Source organism: Cinclus cinclus, chromosome 3, assembly GCF_963662255.1.
Source record: "Cinclus cinclus chromosome 3, bCinCin1.1, whole genome shotgun sequence".
Lineage (NCBI taxonomy): Eukaryota > Metazoa > Chordata > Aves > Passeriformes > Cinclidae > Cinclus > Cinclus cinclus.
The window spans coordinates 57,641,684-57,663,699 of NC_085048.1; the positions used below are offsets into that span (position 1 = coordinate 57,641,684).

Sequence of the window (22,016 nt, forward strand, 5' to 3'; positions counted from 1 at the left end):
AAAGCCCAAACACTGTACCTAAGCAGTATCTTGGACCACTCTTTCTCTTATCCAGAAACCCAGTGTGATACAAATATAAATGAAAAATTGCTTCAGGTAACAAATTATTACAATATCATTGGTCTTACCCTTAAAAACTTGTTAAGGAACTTTAGGATAGTCTGCTACTATCTACAATAACTGTTAGTGTTATTTTTTTGCTCCTGCTACTCCTGAAAAGAGGAAAATATCTGTAGGATCACCATATAATTTTCTCCACCTACTAAACATCTGCAAGATTTGTTCCTGTATTCTCGGCTAATCTTTCCCAGTTTTCTTAGTGTGCTTGCTCGTCACTTGAACTGTTCATCAAAAGGAAATACAATAAACTAAAACAAAGCTATAAAATGTATTTATAAACCATCCCACCCCCCTTCATTATAAACTGTTTCTTGTAGTTATGCAGGAGAAACTTACATCATTCTCTGGCACATCAGTCACTGTATGATGAGGATCAGGATAATACTTCAAAAATTGGGCTACATATGTCATGACAGACTTTTCATCTGGCTTTTCAACATCCACATCTAGGCAGGTATAAAACATGGAAAATTAAATTTTTTATCTAAATGGCATAAAATGCCGCTTAAATGTCTAAACACTATGAATTACCACATCTGACTTAACACATGCCAAGTAGTTCAAACTTTTTTCAACTATGTATTAGGTACCTTCTGGGTCAAGGAGCCTTGGGATTCCTAGTTCTGCTTCTGCAATTGTGAAGGCTTCTTCCAAGTTTTCTCTATTTGACCTTCCCCTCACTTTCTCCATGTCCACTAAATCTGGGCGGATAGCATGAATAACAGAATGAAATGCAACACCACTCCTCCAACTTTGTCCAAAATCTTTGATTTCAATTCCAACTTGCCTGAAGAATATGAAAGGGAAAGAAGTTGCTCATAACATCAGGACTACATAAAACAGGAGGAGAGACATGAATGCTCCACCCAGTGGTTACCCACCATTAAACCTAAACCACTTGTTCCGTAATGCCCAATCAGGTCAACTATAGCTCCATCTATCCACTGCATAAATTCGTTTCTGCCTTTGAAGATGCAAGTGCTTTTTATCACATACATGATGTATTTGCCTTCAGTGGGCTTGCTAGTGCCAATTAGCCATGAAGCAATGAGCAGTGAAGTGCTCAAAGTTCTCAGAGCTGTTACATGACACACACGGAGTCCGTGGATGTACACACTTCCATTCATTATTATCTCCCTCCCCATAAATCTCACTCCATTAAAACTGCTGCAGTTCAATTAGGTACATCAATATTGTACAAATAAAACTCAAAAAAAAACCTGCGCTAACCTGTTACTTTATAAAACGACAGCATGAATAGTGACATCACTGCTGTTTAGGGCAAAATATAATGCACTAATTCCTCTAAGTTCTTATCAAAGCATGAATGATACTATACTTTCAGATACCCAGGACACCTAGTATGTCCACTAAAAAATAAACACAAATGATGCACAAATAGCAATATACAATAAGAAAGTAAACAGAACTGAATCACACTTCTGAATCACTGCTTCTTTTTCCACTAATTCTGAAAGGTGTGGTGATCCACAGACAGCAAGATTATTTTTAAATTTGAGCAAGCAAGCATCCTTCCAGGACACTAAGACACTGAAGTAGTCTTGCCTTTGGGAGGTTCAAGCAACAGTAACTGAGTAAAGCTTAGTTCAAATCTCACTGTGATCAGTGAAACATCTTCACTGACTTTAAAGAAGTAGCCCTTGCAAACTAAATGTGAAGCAGGCCTTGGTGAAGTGTACCACTAGGTATCACTCGGCTTCTTCCAACATGTTTCATCAACTCTTCCCAGTAAAAAAATGACAGTTTATGTATCTATTTTCATTTTGTTTGCACGTCTGAAAATAGAAGCTGATCACTTTCCATTGCCATTGCCTTACCACCAACATGCAAAGGAAAAAATTCAAAATAAACTGCACTGCACTATAAATTACTGTATTCTACCTCTGCATAAGTCTGAATCTTTGCAGTTTTTTTTTTCTCTGAGGTGCCATTCAATAACTGACCACTTCCCCTCTATATTTTGCACAATTGTTGTCTTCAAATAGCAGCGATTCTTTAATTCGAGTAAATAAATCCATGTTATTTTGCACCTCTGATTTTCTTGTTGTGGAAGCTATCAAACTGCTACACTATCTTTGATACAATTTATGAGGAGGTTAATGTCTTTTTGAAAGCTGAAACAGAACAGGGTAATCTTACAGAATAAAGTAAAAAAAAAAATCTTAAATCAAATAGACACAATAAGAAATAACTCCAAAATAACTTGGATTAAGAAGAATGAAGATTCAGGGCAATTTGTGTAATAGTATTTCCATTGTATCAAAAAACTGCAGAAGGATATATGTAGCTTTTCATCACTTGCCTTTCCACAGCAAGTGACAGAATTTAGTGTTCCTACAAGCTTTCACTGAGGAAGGCTTAATCAGCGTGCTACTGGCAGTGTCACATCAAGTGTTTTGGCAGCAGGACTAATGCACTGTCATTCAGACATCTAATTCCCCTTTCAGCTCCTCATTCTGTCAGAGATAATCCCATTCATTAGTCAGAAACTATAAAATATGATCACATGCATAATTAATGTAAATCATTACTTACTACTTGATTTGTTGTATGGTGGCACCATTTAGCAGCCTCATTTGTCAAAAAGATTATGGTGAGGGGCTGTATTATTATATATAGAGGAAGGTACGATATAAATACAGAGCAAAAGAATGGTCCCTGACTGAGGAAGCTTAGAATCTGAGCAAAAAGTTTGCATTTAAAATATAAAATCAGTTAATCTGTAGTTTACTTACTTTGCTGCTGTGTACTGTAACCATTTTAACAAAGCCTTCCTGGCACTTCCTTGGACCTTGGTTACCACCTTCCGTTTGCTTGGGGGACTTGCAGTTTCTGAACTGACAACACTTTCCACAGAAGAAGCACTGCTAGACAAGGGCTGCAGCTGTGGGAGGTTGCTTGTAAGCTCTTCAATCTGCAGTGAAGAAAAAATAATATTAATGAGCTCTCTGTAGATAATCTTGATTCACACCAGTTTCTTTAATAATTTCCCAAAACAACTGTCAAAATAAAGTTGGGCAGAAGCTACAATTAACTGTGTTTTATTCAAACATACATTACAGGAGCTTTAGAAACACTAACGTATGAGTTCAGGTGATGGTCCTAAATTCAGAAGCACTAGGCATCTAACACTTATTGACTTCACACCCTACAGCTAGAAAAATATGCACATGTGTCATATTATCTATTATAGCAAATTATCACCAAAATAGGAGACAATATCTTACATGTAGTTTGAGTTCAGATTATAAAATCATTCAATTACAGCATGGCAGTGACCTCAATGATCTCGTCTGCATAGTTTTGTACTTCCTGATGTACTGTTCCAGCCTGAATTCAATTGTGTTTTTACTTAGAGGTACCTTGTGAAGAAACAGTGAATGTACTGCAGGCAAAGCGCATTAAAAGTGCTTGTTGAAGGTGTATGAAAATAATTATGTCTTTCATTAAATGAAAACCATTAACTTGATTCTTTCAAGAACATCAATTTGATTAACAATTTGGTTCTTTAACAAACTGACAAAGGTATATCGAGAGGATGTTGCAGGATTTTTTTTATGCTGTCCTCTTAAAAACCAGTGCTGTCACATGGCAGAATGAGTTTGCCAGGATGAGAACCCCAGCTCTTATGTATTCTTTCTTTCATGTAAAAATTATATACCTGCCTGTGACAACTAAAGGAAAGGTAAGAATCATAATCTTCCCTGTTGATTTCTCTGTGGGCTATAAATGAAAATATCAGTATCATTCTGACTTTTATTCTGATGAACTGTGAACTACTGAGGCATTACAGTGGTTGGTGCTGAGGAGAACAGTATCCCTAAGACATCATGAGGGAGCCAAAGAACTTCATAAAGAAGAGAAATAAAATTAGTTGTTATTTTAAGTGTTGAACAGTGACTCACTTTGTTAACCCATATGGACAGGATTTAGAAGCCAGTTTTACCTCCCACTTAACTTCAACAGAAGGCCAGTGATGTCTCCTCTAGAAATTCAGCCCCTTCTCAATCTATATCACTCACAGCTAAATTTCATCCTTGCAAATACCTGCATCTGCCACTGAAACCACCATGTTTATATGTATGGTTTGAGAATAATTACTGACTGACATCCAGTGCATGGGAGTTAGACCTTCAGCACAGTCACCACTGAGGTTGCTAAAGATACTTGTTAGTAAGAATCCACAACTCTATCACTTTCTTCTTTTGCTATGTTGTATTCTTCAGAGAAAGCAGAAGAATAAGATTCAGTGATGAATTGACTCTGTTCTAGGCAAAGACCAATCTATTCCACAGAAAAGCATCCATTTTTACTCAATGTGAAGCACCCCCACCATCAACTGTTGCTTTATTCAAGATCAAATCCTCAGCAAATTACAAAATCAGTTTAGCTACGGTGAAAGACTTCAACTACACCAGCTCACGTAAAGTAATGATCTGAACCATTGTTTGAGCAAGCTACGAGCATTGTTTGTACTCTGAAGTACAAAGAATAGTACCTGAAAATATAAAATTATGGTCCACACCAAGCCAAGCACAATAGAAGGCCTGCCATCAGCAATATCAGTTGAGTTTATGTTGACGAGCTTAATCTGTGTAGAAAAGAAAACGTGTTACTATCACACACAAAGAACAACAACTATGAAATGCCTTTCAAATAGGTTCTGTATTTGAAATGCATTTCTGCAATCAAGATTCTCAATTTAAAAAAAAACAAATACCGAATAGTGCAATTTCACATTTAGACAAGTATAATTTCACATTTAGATAGGCTTTGCAAGTAATGGATAACTTTTAAGGCTAATCCATGCTATTATTTGTAGAAAAAATCATTTCAAGCAGAAAGAAAAATAACAATTAGACAGAAACACTGTACAAACCGGAGATCCTCTGTATACGGACTAGCGTGAAAAGTAAAAGGAAAAATATGACACAAAATTAAATTTTAATGATTAATTATTAGGTAAATGCATTAATCTATTTTTGTAATGCAAAGAAAGCACATTTTTGGCACATCTCACAATAAAATTTAATCAGGAGAGCAAACTAAATACTCTGCAATAGATTTTAAATTATGCAGGGAGTTCTTGATATAGTTCTTACCCATGTGTAATGAAAAGTGAGTTAAAAAATAAAAATATAAAAAGGAAAGGGGTGGGGAAAAAAAACAAACAAAAAAAAAAGAAAGAAAAAGAAAGAAAATGGAAAAAAGAATGCTAGGGTTCTCCTGCAAAGAGCACTTATTGTAGAGGATATCACAACCACTGATTAAGGCCCCTTTCCAAGACAAGCCTAACAATAGCTCTTTTAAAAATAGAGTGGGAAAAAATTAGTTGTCCAAGGTCAAATCAAGTTTTTCAACAGAAATGGGAACAGATTTCAGTACTATTAACTCTCTACTTCTAATCTACAGTCTGAATAAAATAGCACCCTAAAATAAGCTTGTAAGATAGAAGGAAATGAGGAGGGGAATATATGATAGAGAAATTAACATGTAGATAATGCTCAAGGAAATTAAATAAAACAGTATTGGAAAGTTAGCAACTATGTTAGTACTTATTTCCTCAGCAAAACTAGGAGTCAGACACTGATCATGATAAAAATATGAGTAAGTGCCAAAGTTCCCATCTACTAAAAGCCTGTTCAAGGACAAGGGTTGTGTAAAAAACTTGGCAAACAGTCAAAAGAAAAGATGGAGAATGACTTCAAGTGACCTCATTTATCTCTCCAAAACAGAGAAAATACTGAGTTTTTCTGAATCAGCAGTTGGAAATCCACTAGATAATGTCAAGTGAAAACAAAATGTTCTCCAGACCTCTTAAGTTTTTTTTCCGAATTTAATCTGCAGAGGCTGCTTTGGAAAAAGCAGAGCAGAAGTCCCCACAGTTTACAATTTCAATCCTCTCCACCAAGAAATTGATAGAACTCTAGGAAAATTGACATTACTAGCTCCTCCAACAGTCAGTAAGGAAAATTTTCTATTCCCTCTCTTAAAAAAAAATAGACCTCATTCTCCCAGCTGGACCAATTCCAATAAAAGGTTTTCTTTTTCTAGAAAGTGAGGTTATTTTAGTATCTATTGCAAATCAAAAGATTTACAGGACCTCAGCCAAAGCTTCTGAGTAAGCTATTGTTCACAGAAGCACAGCCTATCCAGTCTAGTTATTGAGTTACCTTTATCTTATGCACCATTAACACAAATCTAGAACTAAAAATAAACTTTTCAGAACGATGAGAACACCAATTTTGTCCAGAGTAATATCTGTTAATTGCAAACTGTTTGTAGTTTAACAGGAATATTAGCAGAAGTCTCTGCTATAATAAGATTTATTTATGGGGGAGCCCACAGAGGAGGGAGATCCTGTCTGTGTTTGTTGCCCTTTGAGTGCAGCCCAGGGATGGCATTCAGCTGCTGAAGGGGCATTTGTTGTCTGAACAGTATTCCCACCTCCTCTGGGAGGAGAAGGGTGACAGCAGACTGGATAGATGCATCCTTTAGGTTGGATTCAGCTTATGGAACGCTGCTATTGACCACCCTGATACACCTGACACCCTGCACATTTCCAATTCCCTCTAGAAGAAAATCTGGGACATTAATATAACTACTAAGACACGTCTGGACAAAAATACTGAGATGTCAGAAGGAAAACCACAGTGCTCTGTCAACCCCTCTTGACCCTTGGCAGGGCCAGTTCCCCAGCTGCACTGCTCTAGCATTCCTGGGATCCAAGCTGGGTCACCCTCCACGCTGAGACATCGAAACTGAGGCACTGTGGGTGTTTTGCTCTTTCACCCCAGACTTGTTTCATGCTTCATACTAACAAGCTATACTCCCTCGAGTAGACAGATTGTGAGCTGAAGTGGACTTCTGCTTCAGAAATATATTGGTCTTTGCTTTGGTTATACATTTTTAATTTTAGAAAAGTTTGCTTTTCGATTTATTTTTACAATTTTTAGATTGTTTTCCATATAACATAACTGTAATTAGGCCTAGATGTCAGAGAGTCAAAGAGAGGGAGATATTCCCAAAATCCAACAATTCCCAGTGAACAGCATTGTGGAGATGTAAAATTCATCAGGTGTAACATCTGCATTGACAAAAATTGAATCAAAATGCAGAAATTAGGGGAGAAAATACCTATAATTTAATGAAAAAATCCAGATCTGAGTCATTACAGTACAGAGCAAAGACAGGAAAAAGGGGAGAAATACTTGCTTTTATATGATATTCACAGGTAAACTAAATCAGTTTTTAAGTTTTCTTCTTTTTTTTTTTTTTTTTTTTCTCCCCTAAAAAAGCCACAGCACTGACTGTACCAGAAAGAAATCCAAGAATTAGTCTGGAGTCCTGGCAAGCTAGTAAGGGGTCATATTCTCCTAAATTTTCATATCTGTAATTTCAGGGAGGAGATTTTTGCATGTAAAAGCTAGTGAAGACCAGAAATCCATTTTTTTTAATTATAAATGAGGTTCTCTCCTGAACTAAAGTTCATTCTTTGCTGAGAACAGCAACAGGGAAGTAGATATCATGAGGAGCCAATAAGTACATTAAAAAAGAAAAAAGTTTCACCCTATGCATTGCCACATGTGTTGGACCTTAAAACTTTTACTTTACAGCAGCTCTTTTTAGGCACTGTGTAGAAACTGAAGACTGCATACATAGCTCAAATTTTGAAGAATAAAAACAGATGAGTGGATACACATTGTATACTTATGGAGATAAAGGAAAAGAAAGTAAAACCAGGGCTAAGTGCTACCATACCTACCCGTCTACCTTCTAGAAACTTAAGAGCTGTGCCAATGTTGGCAACCCAGTGAATTCTCTTCAGCTGACGTCCCTGCTCACAAGGCTTAAAGAGAAAGAACAGATTAAACTTCATGCTTCAAAAACTGAACTTCCAGATTCAATGTCAATAAAATGCTTCTCGGAATAGTGAAATTGTTGAATTGTATCTTTGCACACACATGACGGGGAGGACTGACAGATACAGGGGACACAAACGTGTCCATATTATAATGCATAATTCCACTATAAAAAAATTACATATGGCTTAATCTCAGGATGCAAACTGTTGGCTTCAGTCCATAAACATCATTAAATCAGAGAACTGTTTTTCTAATGAAAAATAACTACTACTATTTCTGTATATGTGCAAACATACATATATACATGTGCGTGTGTGTATATATATATATGCATTTGGGAGAAAAAAACATTATCTCTGAGAAATATTTTTGTCTGCAATGTGCAAGTCAAAGTGGTTGTTATTTTTAAAAATTCTGCAGCGAAGACATTTTACCTAAGAATTTTCATCCCATCTCTCTAGCACCTTATTGGCAATTAAAACCTTAGCTAAATTCCCACTGAACACTGAATTTTGCTGAGCATAAGCCATGTAGGCTAAAAAAAGACAGAAGTTTTTTGAATGCAATCAAGAACATATGCTAGGTTTCTAATATTCACAGAGGAATTAAATTCTCCACGGAATTTTATATTGTAATGAAAATGTGCAACTATTGTAACTTAAAACTCCTGTTCAGGATGTTACAAATGGCTTTAACAAGGGCCTACTATAAATTCGGAATCGCTCTTGCAGTTACTACAGGATATCATATGCTGGTATACGTAAGCTTTAAGTTCACCAGACACTATTCTGGTTTTGGGATATCTCTTGTCTTCCCCTAATTAATACAGTCAGGATACAATCCACTGAATTTCACTGTAACAGCTGCCATCCTTAACATTTTTTTCCTGATTCACTGCTTCTGGTTTGCCACAAGAGGGAGGCTTTCTGTCTCAGACTAGCAGAAACTGAAAGGAATATATTTCAGTGGAGCAGAAACACACTGGGAGGTACAGCTTTATCCCATTTCACAGTAAAATAGCCTTTGCAGTTTGATTTACTGCCTAATTTTGGGGTTCACCTGCAATCAAAACAGAGGTGATATATGAAAAGGAGAGCAAAATGCCTGCATGTGAGGGAGCCTCGAACAGCTGAGCCCTGGCGCCAGCGGAAGGACAGGCTGCACTGCTCCTTCAGATGCTGCACCTGACCTGCAAGCTGCTTTGGGGAAAGTCAGAGCCCTTGCCTAAAATGTTTTCATTTTTCTCCTCCGTGCCCAAAACTAGCCTGCCTCCCAAGAGGCAGCCTGTTTGCTGTGTGCACACCGTCCCCTCTGTACATATCTTGGCAGTGAAAAAGCCACTTGGCATCATTTCAGGTTCCTTACAGTGGCAGAGCAACTGTCAAGGAAAATGGATATAAGTCCCCATGAAATCTGAGGAGCTTGTACGAGGTTTCTTTGAGACAAAGCCATAAATTTAACAAGAAAAGTCTCGTTTTTCTTCAAGATGCATAGAAATAACTTGCAATTTAGACCTTGATTGTGTCATAGCAGCAAAACCCAGATGATCTGCAAAGACTAATACAAATAAGAAATTTTTATGAGCTACGTGGCAAAATTAATAATAATGCGTATAATCAAGCAAGCCTGCAATAATCAGTAATAATGCTTTGTAATCATATAATCCACTTGGTGAAAAACTTATTTTCCTATGAAGGAGTGAGTTCTTTTACAGGATAGAAATAGAGAAACTTATTCCAAAATTGTATCCCACAGAAGTTATGCAACTATCTAGTATATTTAGAAGGAAGAAAGTTCTTACCAGCTTCTGCCCTGAAAGAACCTCCAAAAGGGCAATTAGCATTACCCCATCTTTGATATCTTCAAACAGGTCATTCACCAGCATGGGAGGATTGCGCTGAAAAGGGAGAAGGCTTCAAATATTATAAAGGGTCACCAGTATTACATCCCAACTCCATTCCTCTTGAACAGAAACCCTGAGAGTGGCTGGTCCCTTTCTTTGTGTTTTATTCTGTTTAATGTCAACGTATCCTTTAACCACTGCTTTGCCCTTAACATTTCTGGCACAGGACTGTAACATTTTGTGGATTTCTGTAACTGATGATGCAAAGGAAAAAACCTCCTGGCCCGTGCAACAAGCAGAGAAACACACCAACAGCTGCCTCTGGTTCTACAAAACACGCACAATTTAACAGATGTACTACTATAGTCACATTTCAATCCATCAGATTATTTTCCCTCATGTTAAGTATTTCTCAGAAATTTCACTCTCTCAGGCCAAGCAATAGGAGGAGCTGTATGAAGGGAAGATCCCTAGAGTAGTGCAGCAGGTTGAGTGATGCTGCCACTTTCTCACAGCTGACAGCTGTTACACTGGGTTGCTGAATTTTCTCTCCTCTCCTCCAGCCTTGCAGGTTTCCGGTGCTATCAGAACTGTCCCAGCTCTTACTTAAGACACATTGCTTACCAAATTACGGTCAAAAGAACAACAATAATACTCAAAAATATGTAAATTGATGATCTTTTAGAAAATTTAAATAACAATGTCACATAATAAAACTCTGCATTCTTAAATACACCCCAGTTTAGGGAATTATGGTTCTCAGCTGGTCAGTAGTTTAACAATCACAAAATGTCTCTCAGAAACAGAAAGTTTAAATTTGGTACAGCTGACAAATAGAATAGACATCCTCCAGCTACCATCAGCTTTTGAGAATTCATATACCTTATGATGATGACAATAATGATAATAAAAATAATCATAATAATACTAATAAGCTGCTCATTCACTAAAATTATAATGAGACTACAAAATTCTTGAAACTACTTTAGGTTCAATAATTTACTTCTGGGGTACTTCTTAAAAGAAATGGTTGCACAACAAATTATCTATTACTTTTTTTGTGTAGAAATAGAGATTTGAAAAGATGAATCTAACAAATGAAACACTGCTCTTGAAAAGGTAAAAAATGCAGTAACAAATCAGGAGAAAGAAAAAGATTCTGACTCCCCAAATCAAAAGAAATTGTTCAGCATGGATAAAAAGTAGTATTTCAATGAAACAATTCTGACATAGGGTGAAAAAAGAACTCCTCTGCTTGAAGCAGACTTCACCTGAGATTTGACATGCTCTAATAGTCACACTAACAGAAGAGCCTATTTTCTCATGTATATAAAATAAAGCAGCACTACAATTCATTATGAGGGTATATTTAGTCATAGTTCTTTTTTATTTCCTAGCAATGCAATAGATAATGGTCTTCCTTGGATCACGTTCTTCCTTAATATAACACCAAAGAAATCGATGGAACAAGTGGGCCACTGAAGATTAATTTGTCCCAGTCTTGCATCACAGGCAGTGACACAATTAATTTTCCTCACCTTCTGTATTATCATTTCCTGTTTGAAGCTTGGAGCAGCTTTGGTTTTATCAGTATTACCACAAGAAAAAACACTGAAGAATTATGTGCTAAAATAATTCAGCCATAAAGATGAGAGGATTACAGCAGCTGCCATCCTAATCCAACAGGAGGTGAAGGCCTTTAAAAACCACCTAACCAAATGCCCCAGTAGTGAGGTCTGTCTCTTGAAATTGACTCTAGAGCAGTGAAGAGCGATGAGTTTCTTATAGTGGGCAATTTAGGATCCATTTAAACTGAAGGGTAAGTGAGATTTCCAGCATCCTGTGATTCTGGTGTCCATAAAGTGCTTGCCAGACAACTTTTTTGAGCATAACACAGCTCCCTCCTAACTTTGGTATCCTTTCTCACAAATCGAGGTAGAGGTCAGAATTTGTCTCATCCCAACATGAAGCCAAAAGTCATCTGGAGTTCATCTTTTAAGCAAGTCTGGGAAGCACTTCTGGTTTCCCCAGAGTAGAACTTCAACCTGTAGTTAAAACCTCTGGTCATCCAAGCCAAACTCTTGCTCTGAACCACCCTTCAGTTGTATTGACAGAAACTACAAAAACTAGATTAACACCCCAACTGAGGCTGGGTACCATGGTGAGGCAGTGAAAGCATCCCAAGCAAATGAACCCCTTCAGTACTTTCTACTTGAATCAAACATTGGTTTGGGGAAAAACAGCTGTAGAGACAGCACTGAGTAAGATGAAAAGCAGAAAAGAAACCATCAAGCACCAAAGCTGGTAAGAGCTGCTTCTCTGAAGTGTGAAAATCACAATTGTCCTTAACTCACAAGCTGAAATGCACTTTTGGCTGCTGGAAGGTGGCATAATTACAAACACTGCCAGGGTTTAAGTAGCACACATCACGGATCTTACACCAATAAAACTAGAACAGAAGGCAGATACAATCTGTGTCACAACATCTCCTATATAAGAGATCTTTCCATGCCCCTCTAGTATGGAAATTTAGTTAATTATATAGACTGCCAGAAATGTTCTCAGTAATACACTATATAATATAATGTTTCAGACTACCCTGAAGATGTTAACACCTAATTACAAGGAGGTTACACTCTCATAACTCTCATAATGTTTCATAAATCACCTTCCTTTTTTTTTTTTAACTGCTTTGGACACATAAGCATCAAATGATGATGATGATGATGATGATTAAAGTCACTCTCAGAAATACGGAATGAGTTCTATTTCTAGTGGCATACATATAAAAATAGACTGATCTTTCACACAAGCATAGATATCAATCTTATTCCCCTGCTGATACACACACTAGCTGATACTGAGAAGTACACATGTGCTTTTTTATTATATATTGACCATTGCACAGGATGACTTAAGCTACTTAAATGTTTTCTAGCAGACCCTCCACTGATATTTACAAATCTTCTGCTGGAATTGGTAAGTACCTACTCCTCGGCTGCATATAAAAAGTCAAATGTAGCAAAAGATGAAAGTGAACACTGACTACTTATTAGCCTCCAGAGAGGAAAGGTTTGGGGTTTTTTAAAACTATATTAACTTAGAATATGTTGAATACTTTTTAGTGATTCAGACTGAACAACTATTCACTTAGTTCTTTAATGCACTGCCAAAATATTAACTGTAAACCAGTAAAAGTAAGGGAAAAAATTTTGCAATTTTAAAATGTTGAATGTACTTCATATTTTGGTTTTTTGCACGTAAGTGCAAAGCCCTAGCAATGAAATCAGCTGCAATGATCCTAATACACTCCATTTTGAACGTTGGAAAACCTGTGCAAGGAATTACCCTGTAATACTAAAGAAAACCTTTCAATTACCAACTTTTTGAATAAAATTTCTCGGCAGAACTCAGAATATACTTCAATGAATAATGAAACATTAAATCGACAACTTTTCAGGTGGTCCACACTATGATTTCAGGTGCCTCAGAATCTGATGTTTTTTCAAGCTTCTTCAAGAAAGAGAAATAGAAAATCAAGATTAATGATCTGCTACATACTACATTGCATGAATTCTATTAAAGACTCCTTTATTGCAGTTCATCCAATCACAGTAATGTAGTTCACAGTGATAATGATACTTAGGAACAGTCATGTCCCAAGGAGGAAGTCACACTCAAATCAAGTAAATTCATGTGATTTGTAGGAGGAATATGAATTAAATGACAATGAATCTTCAAGGCTAATAAACTCGATTTTGGTCATATTAAATTTTTTTTTAAATAACTGTATTTAGAACTGATCATAAGTGGAAACTGTGGAAGAAATGCTCTGCATAAACTTGTTGTTCTTAAAACTTGTCTAATTTGGTGTAATCTCTCTCAAATATTCTGAATTACCTAAAGAACTGAACATTGGTACATATAAAAAATATTTGACTGATAAGCCTCAAAAAAAAAAGATTTTTAGTAGACCTACAATCTCTAGAAATTCTTCCTCACATTCACTAAAGTAAGTTTTGCAAATCAGCTATGGAACAAACATATATTTGCTAAGCTTTACTCTTTAATTGCAAAACTTTTTCTTGCATTTAATTTCTCATTTGCATGAGAAATTACAGGAATCTAATTTCTACAGGAATCTTTTCCTCACACCCCGTACTTAACTTCTCTAATGAATAAATTATACAAATAAGAGCATCTGCAACATAATGAATGCCAATGCAGACATTGAAAACTATTTTTGCCACATTAATTTTCAAATAATCAGTGAAAAACTGCTGAAAAAAATGTATGAAAATCTATCCACATGCACAAACAGGAACAAATCTATGTAACTACTGAATTTGTCTCTGCAGGGAAATATATGTGAGAACAGCAAGGACAATGTGAAATTTCCATTGCTCTGTAATAGTTGGACGTGTCCTCCGCCACAATTCAATTCATAAATCCATATGAATGTTTTCATATTCCTTGCTCTTAGTGACTTTTTAATTACTAAAGCTGAGGGACTCAGTCCTAAGTTTTGCATGATTAGCTCCATCATATAAATTAATTTAGCATTCACGGTTTAATGTTAGAGGTTATAAGCAATACTAGCTGAAAACATATAGCAACTGTTGAAGCAGAAAACTACCTGTCAGATAGTCTTCATTATGCAGTCAAGGTGGACAGTAGCTTATTTTTCTTCTGTGCCAGTGACTAAGATACTGGGAACCTCTGTTTCCCATCTTGAAAGAGACCAAAAGGATCAGACTCAATTAAATGATGAAAACTGATGAGGTTCATGAAAGACCAAGCTGCATTTACATTTTAAGAACAAGCTAGCATCATGGACAGTTCACTATGTGGGAGAGCTCTATGTCTTGATACACCTGTGTCTTTTTCTTCCTTTCTTTGCTACCAAAGATATAGATCTGCAGTTTGAAAAGCTTTAATATGAGGCTTAATGCCCAAGTTTAAGTCAGCATTATATCATTAGCACATAAATAAAATTTTTCATCCATTCTCAGTTTTATTTTAAATTGATATCCATCCTCTGATTTTGTTTTTTAATGTGTACATTCTCTTTATGAATGAACAAAATCAATAATAACTTTTTTCAGTAGTTGTTTTTCACTCTATCAGTGTTTACAGCAATACTTCAGTGAGTGCAAATACTAAAATTATCCGTACACCTGACAACGAAAATGTTATTTGATTGGGTTAAACGAATTTACAGTCCATGTTTCAAACTTTGAAACTACTATTCCCCCAAACTTTCATGCAAAGTGAAAAAGGCAATAAAAAGCACATGCCTCAGCTGTTAAAGTGATATATTTTTCATCCTCTTTGCTCATCTAATCCCCTATCTCAAAAATTGGCATAGGTAATGAAAAAATATTTAAGTTATTTCTGTTCTGAATGCAAGCAATGTCTCCTTTTTGAAATATTTGGTGTAAATTTGTTCTGTATTTTAAATTTAGATTTTGAAAATATGTTTCAAAAGATAATTAGATGCATACTCAAATTATGTCTATATTCTGAAGCTGAGACTGAGATGAAGAAGGACAGTTCTACAACCATAGAAAAATATGAATAAATTATATGGAATCAGAAAACTTCTTGTCCTGTTACCCATGCATATTTCATTTATCATTAGTAGAACTGCACAGATGCACAAAAATTCAAAAGGGTGGCCAGAAGATAGACCACATTCATTTTCACAGATTATGACCCAATTTCTGGAAGTGGCTGGCAGAGAAAACAAGATTTCCAGTGGATGAGTCTCACCAGATTACTGTTCAGAATCACAGAGTGGAGACAGCTGGGGTTAGGGAGAAAGCAGAGGGACAGATGCAGCCTTGGGCCAACAGCTCAACCAAAATGCAACTGCCTTACACTACCTGCTAGTTAGCATACTTGCAGGTCTTTCCTCTTTGTTTATCCCCTCTGAGTGAGGGCACAGCTTGCACCAAGGCTGTTTTACCTCCATCTTTTGAGTCGTCCCTTAATTAGCTGATGCCAAGTCATTTACTTGTCCTCTGCTTGTGAAAGAGCACCTTTTAAATATGAAGCATAATTTTAAAAAGGTAGCACTCTATCGTAAGAGTGAGAGAGAATACAAATTCACACCTTTCTCCTATTGCCTTTCATAAAATTCAATGCAAAGAACCAGAAAACCATTTAGTCTGGAAAATTTAAAATCAAGTCTAACCATTAACCTAACACTGACATGTCCACCACAAAGCCATGGCCCTAAGTGCCACATCTGCACCTCTTTTAAATACCTCCAGGGATGATGACAACCACTTTCATAGGCAGCCAACTGCAGTGCCTGACAGACCTTTTGGTGTAGAAATTTCAGCAATAGTCTCATTTCATTTATCTGTTTTGCTCATTCGTATTTATTTGTATCCATATTTTCAAACTCATTCCTAACATTAAACAGCCAAAAATAATTGGTTAAATGTAATTGATAGCCTTAGTTATTGAATTAGTTTCTGTTTCAATTACAGCATGAGTTTTTCGATGAAAAACATGCACTAAGATCTTACAGTTTTGCAGGGAAGTATCTTTTACTCCTAGCAAGACCTGACAAACAATCACATCCTTCTTTATGCCTCCGAACTATGAACTGGTCTTGGTTCTACCTAAAATAATCCAATCACTTCTGTGGCTTTCTGTGACTTCATTTCCATTTTTTTCAAATCACTACCCTTGACAACAGGACAAACTGCTCCTTTTTAGTTCCTCCTTTGCTCTACTCAACCAACACAGTATCAGGATGACAACTCTACCTTTCCTTTACTACCTTGAAAACCATCTTTCAAATTGCTGCAGTAAAACCCCATCAATCTTTGCATAGAAACCATTCATTTCTCCTGCTTTTGAGGTTTCATGCACTACTTATTTTCTAAACCCCACAAACCCATTTATGATGAAACATTTTTTTAGATAGCTATGGTGTTAAGAATTACAGATACCCTAATTATATTTTACTGTTTTCTCTTATTTCCTCCTCTTACTTTTTCCATTATTAATTTTATGAGATTATCAAAAATGGCAATGAAAGCAAAGAAATCCAGAGTCTTTTAAGAGTAGCCAAGAGACAGAGAGACAATTTGACATGAAGCTACTGTGAATTTTTAATGCATATACTGAGTAAAATTCAGCACAGTGTTTCTGGATCAGTGGTGAGACAGAAAGGCAAAATTCAGATCACCTTCCCCCTATCTACCCTTTTTTTCCTGGCTCAGCTTCACTCCTTCACTTCCAGCTCCTTTACCCCCTAGCATGTATTGCTGTTTCTCTGCTGGAAGTTTGAAGCCAGCACTTCACAGTGTTCTTCACTAGGTACCAGACAGTAGATGCTCCACTTTTTCTTGGGTCAAAGATGACAGCAGAATGCAGATGATGCTGCCTAAAAGTGGGTCTCCTTCCAGGATTTTTCCATATCACATTTCAAAGGCTTCCAGAGAATGGAGATCTTACAGATCTCCAGTTTCTTTTGAAACAATCAAAATCACAACCTTTTACAAAACTCAAATAGCCTAAATATTGAAATTTTGAGTTAAAAGTCAGAACATGAGTGCAAGGGGATTCCTGGGCAGTTCATAGGCCCTCCTGTATTTCCTTCAGCTATGATTAACTCAGAAAACATATTTCCACTTACATATTTCCAAAAATATAACTAACCAAGTTTTAAAAGCTTAAGCTTTAAACAATTAAGAATTTGAATGCCATGGGTCACTTCTGTTGAGTCTAATATCTATAAACCATGCTTCTCCTTCAGCAGCATAACAGCAGAAATGGGAGGCAAAGCCAGATGATCTGACTTAGACAGTGAGACAAACGTGCTGACAGCCATCATAGAAGTATCACAGACAACGCTTTCCTGTTGAAGTGTGAATTAGCACAAATCAGTTACAAGTGACTAAAAGCTACCTCAGGTAGCTAAAAGTCAGGGCTGTGGCTGTGTAAGTGCCTGGCTTGAATGTGTTTGATCAGTCTTTACAGTAACAGGCCCATTAAGGAACTGCACACCTAGGTCATGCAAGTTGAAAGGTTCATCTGAGCCCTCACGGCCCAAAGGGACTAGCATAGCAGGAAACATTCACAAATCCTAATCCAGGGCAAGAGCTCTCCATTGACCTGCCACCATGACTTGGTCTCTTCACCAGGGAATTATCATGACATGCAAACACGTACACCCGTAATATGTAACAGATATAACATATAGATAACCTACTTAATAGTTCTAATTTTCCATAATTATCAGATTATTATTGACAAAACACAATTAAGAAACAGATGAACATGAAATAAGATTTTTTTTTTCTACTCTGACACTTGTTCATAGCCCCCTTAGCTGATAGCAAACACTGAATGTCTTTCAATTTCAGTTGGAGTAAATAGAAGAGTGCTTAAGTTCTCTCCTACACGGGGGGGCTTTCCAAAATTATTTTAAAGACAACATGGGGACAGACCTTGTTTCCAGTGAGAATTCACTGCAAGAAGTCCTGAAGATAACTTTGTTCTCGCAGCTGAATTTTACAATGCCAGTGTAGTTAATTTCACAGTAAGTTCTTCCATTACATTCCCCAGCAATGTAAATAAATGTTGCTGCTCTACCATACTGTCTTGTTAGATCAAATAACACAATACAGCATTACATGGGCTTCCTGCTTTGCTGGGCTCATTTTTGATTGCATTATTTGCCAGTTTCTAACACAAAAGTTAAAACAATGCTGCTACGGCTATTCTTTACTCAGTTTTAATGATCATTAATCTTCAGGTTTAAAAATACACATGGCAGAAGCTGCTCTTGGAGTTTAAAATTTTAATTTATTGGACTAATTTATAACTATGGTTAGAGCTGTGCTGAGTGAAAACTCCAAGAATGCCAAACTGCTTATGTTCTCAGATAAGGTTGGTACCAATTGTAGCTTAATACTTTTAAACAGTCTTTAATTTTCTAATGACAAAACCAGTGTTTTAAGTTGTGTTAAGAAGAAGAAACAATCGTTTCACAACAAATCCCACAGTGCTAAGATAATCAATTCAGCACTGGATTCATGAAGCACTCACTACTTATGTGTGTAACCAGATCAAACTTCACAAGACATGACATAAGTTTAATTTGAATATATTGTGCACAATAAGTCTAATATTTCCATTTAATAGAAAACAGTTTCAGATGTTTCCTCTGGCTGAAATACCAGGTACTGTGCTACCTTTCAGTTCTGGCCAAAGAAGCTGGGTGGTTGCCTCTGGACACCACTTGCACTTGTGCAGCTGACCACTACCATACTGAGATTCATCCTCAATGTTGTGCAGATGAGGAGCTCCTTTTTTAACTTTAGGAAATCCTGCTCAGAGAAATCTGACATAGTCCATATTCCACGGCTGTATAGGCACAGATTAAAAGGCTTGATTAAAAAAGTTTCAAAGCCAGGTGTTACCTTAGCCAGGTGAGTATTGATCCATTTTGTAAAAGTCCGTTTCTGCACTGACTCTTGCTCATCTGAGAATAAAAAGAAATCAGTTCGATTAGACATCACTGGATGCTTTCAGATTTACATGGTGGAAGAGCAAATTTCCTACTGACAACAAATGTATTCTGCACTTGTCAGAAGTAACTCTACAGTTTATTGAGACAGTCAATTTTGCCTCTAAATACTCAAAACAAATACTTCATATTATTTCAATAATGTTCTCACTATTTGAAGAGTTTCACAGCAAAGTTCAAGTCTTAACAAGCTAATGACCAAAAAGACACCATTTAAAATCTAAATGTCAAGATAAATTTCAGTTCTAAATTCATACTACACTTACCCAAGGTCTGAGCACCTAGAACTTCTCTAAATATTTTAACTAGACCCCACATCTCCCACAGCCAAGCTGCTGTTATGTAGAAAGTCAGCTAGGGACTTAGAAAACAAAACTTCTTAGCATATGCATTTGAAAATGTTTAGAATGTTGAATTAAAGATTTGAAATTGCATTATCAAACTTATTTGTCCCCTGGGAGATCCTGCCAGGAAGGAGCCATTAGCTAGTTCAGGCAGTTTCTACACCACTACTTACTACATCCCTTAGTCCTGTCTCAAAGCACTTGTCTGGTTTAGAGTGAATTTCCCTGACTATCAGATCATCCCTGCGGGACAGCTGCCAGATGCACAGATAAAAATACCTCCTGAAACAGCTCCTCCAGCTTCAGCAGCGAAGGTCACAGGAGTGCAGGGAAGAGCACCACAGCATTATAACCAATCCACAAAGTCCTGCCCCATTCTTGTGGGTAATCAGATTTGACACTTGGACTATTTCACAGCAGAAGTACTTGTTTAAGTATTTATGAGAGATTTCTTTTCTTTCAAAAATAGAATGAAATATATATTTCCTAATATCTATTATGGAAAAACAAATCATGTTATTACCATCACCAATTCTGAATGAATACCTTCATTTCCCAAGAGAAAATTCAAATAAATAAAATTGCTGTTTGATGATATTTACTTTTCATAAGAATATGTGCATATCCCAAAATCCACAGATGGAATATCTAATTTTAGCTCCTGCATTTGCTAGTGACTTCTGCAGCACTGAACAGCATTTTTCCTATTCCACATCTGTAAAATTAAAATTGGATAGTCCTTAATATCCATTAAAGTTCTGTAATAGATAACTATTAAGCTTGTTGCATTCCTAACAATAAACTCATTGTTTTACACTCGTGCAATGCTGCTTCACAATTAGGGTACATAGAAAATATGTACATAGAAAGCACCACACAAAATTCACAGGTAAAAATGTTATCTCCAGTAGGTCAGTGGTTGATATACCCACATATACCAGCTCCCCCAGAAGTGTCTGTGCATTGCAATTCAGGAATATTTTCTTTATATATAAATAGCATGTCACATATAAGAAATACCAGAGGGAAAAAAATACCCAAAGTTACCAGCATCTATTGCTAGATTATCAAACTTTATGCCCCACAAAATAATTTTGCATTCTTTAGTTTCCTTTGATATCACTGGGCAGGCAGGATTACATAAAATTTTCAAATTTATTACATTCTCAGAATGTACTTGTTGCAGTCATGGGCAAGTTGTGAAAAATATCACTATGATGCTGCATCATTCTTCATTCCACACTGACTATTTTTGGCAGGGAGGTGCATTGGCTTTGTATGTGACAATTGTTCCTACATTCTGAAAAACAGACTTCTCACTGCATGGTTCCTAACCATGAACAAGGTTTCCTTTTGACACAGTAAATGTCAGCTGTGCTCTGCAATTGCATATATAGGTAGCCAAATTCATTTCCATGGAAGTACTTGCACACTTCTATTGGGTTGTATGTGAATAGGCGTAGGGATAGAGATCAAGCACACACAGAATAAATCCAGTTCTGCCTTAACTCACACTTCTGTAACTCAAAAAAACTCCCCAGCAACCCCTGACACAAAAAAGGCAAGGCATGCCAAAAGAAATAAACCAGACCTTCAGAAGTGAAACTTCTGATCAATGAAACGAGTGAAAATTATTCCATAATTCATAGTTCCAGTGTGATTGGTGATTTAAGTATAGTCCCTTGGTGATTTAAGAAACAGCCTTCTGACAAAACTGGAAATCAGAGAAGCAGCTTCCAGCTTCTAATGAGACATTTTACGAGCAGAAGACACACAGAGTTTCAGTCATACCAACAAACAGCAGGAAAAGCGCTTCTAAATAACCTGTTTCAAGGGAATCTATGTGAGAAAAATATTCTTTATGAGCCCAACTTGGACTACCAACAATAAAATTTCCTTGCTTCTAGCATTTATTTTGCATAGGCTTAAAAGGAACAGATTTTGCCACTGTAAAATCTGCCTGAAGGTAACACAAGCAGTGTGTTGATTTTTAAAAGTCCATTGTAAATATGCTTTCAAAAAATTTACCTGGAATCAATTGTGTTACTTTCATTGATTAAATTCTCTGCACAGGTACTGTTTATCTCTACCCACAAAACCTGTGTGTCATGCAGCTCCTTATGCTCTTCCCACTCACAAGGACTTTCAGCTCCCTATTCGCACCACTTACCCTGCTGGCACTGAAAGAATTCAGGAAGCACGTTCAGTGACAGGACATTTCTGCCACCATCACCTTTATAGTGAGCCATAGGCACTGCTCCTGCTGCTGCTGC

The 22,016-nt window shown here is 36.6% G+C and overlaps 1 protein-coding gene across 1 annotated transcript in view; it reads right to left on the bottom strand.

Moving 5' to 3' along the window:
• The window catches only part of SYNE1 (spectrin repeat containing nuclear envelope protein 1), a 291,206-nt gene that overhangs the window by 221,915 nt on the left and 47,275 nt on the right, over positions 1-22,016 (bottom strand). The window contains exons 3-9 of the mRNA XM_062490036.1: positions 19,293-19,354; positions 9,808-9,903; positions 7,907-7,990; positions 4,640-4,732; positions 2,877-3,055; positions 711-907; positions 457-566 (exon numbers count right to left, since the gene is read on the bottom strand). Coding sequence (XP_062346020.1) covers positions 457-566; positions 711-907; positions 2,877-3,055; positions 4,640-4,732; positions 7,907-7,990; positions 9,808-9,903; positions 19,293-19,354 — 821 coding nt within the window. The remainder of the gene's footprint in view (positions 1-456; positions 567-710; positions 908-2,876; positions 3,056-4,639; positions 4,733-7,906; positions 7,991-9,807; positions 9,904-19,292; positions 19,355-22,016) is intronic.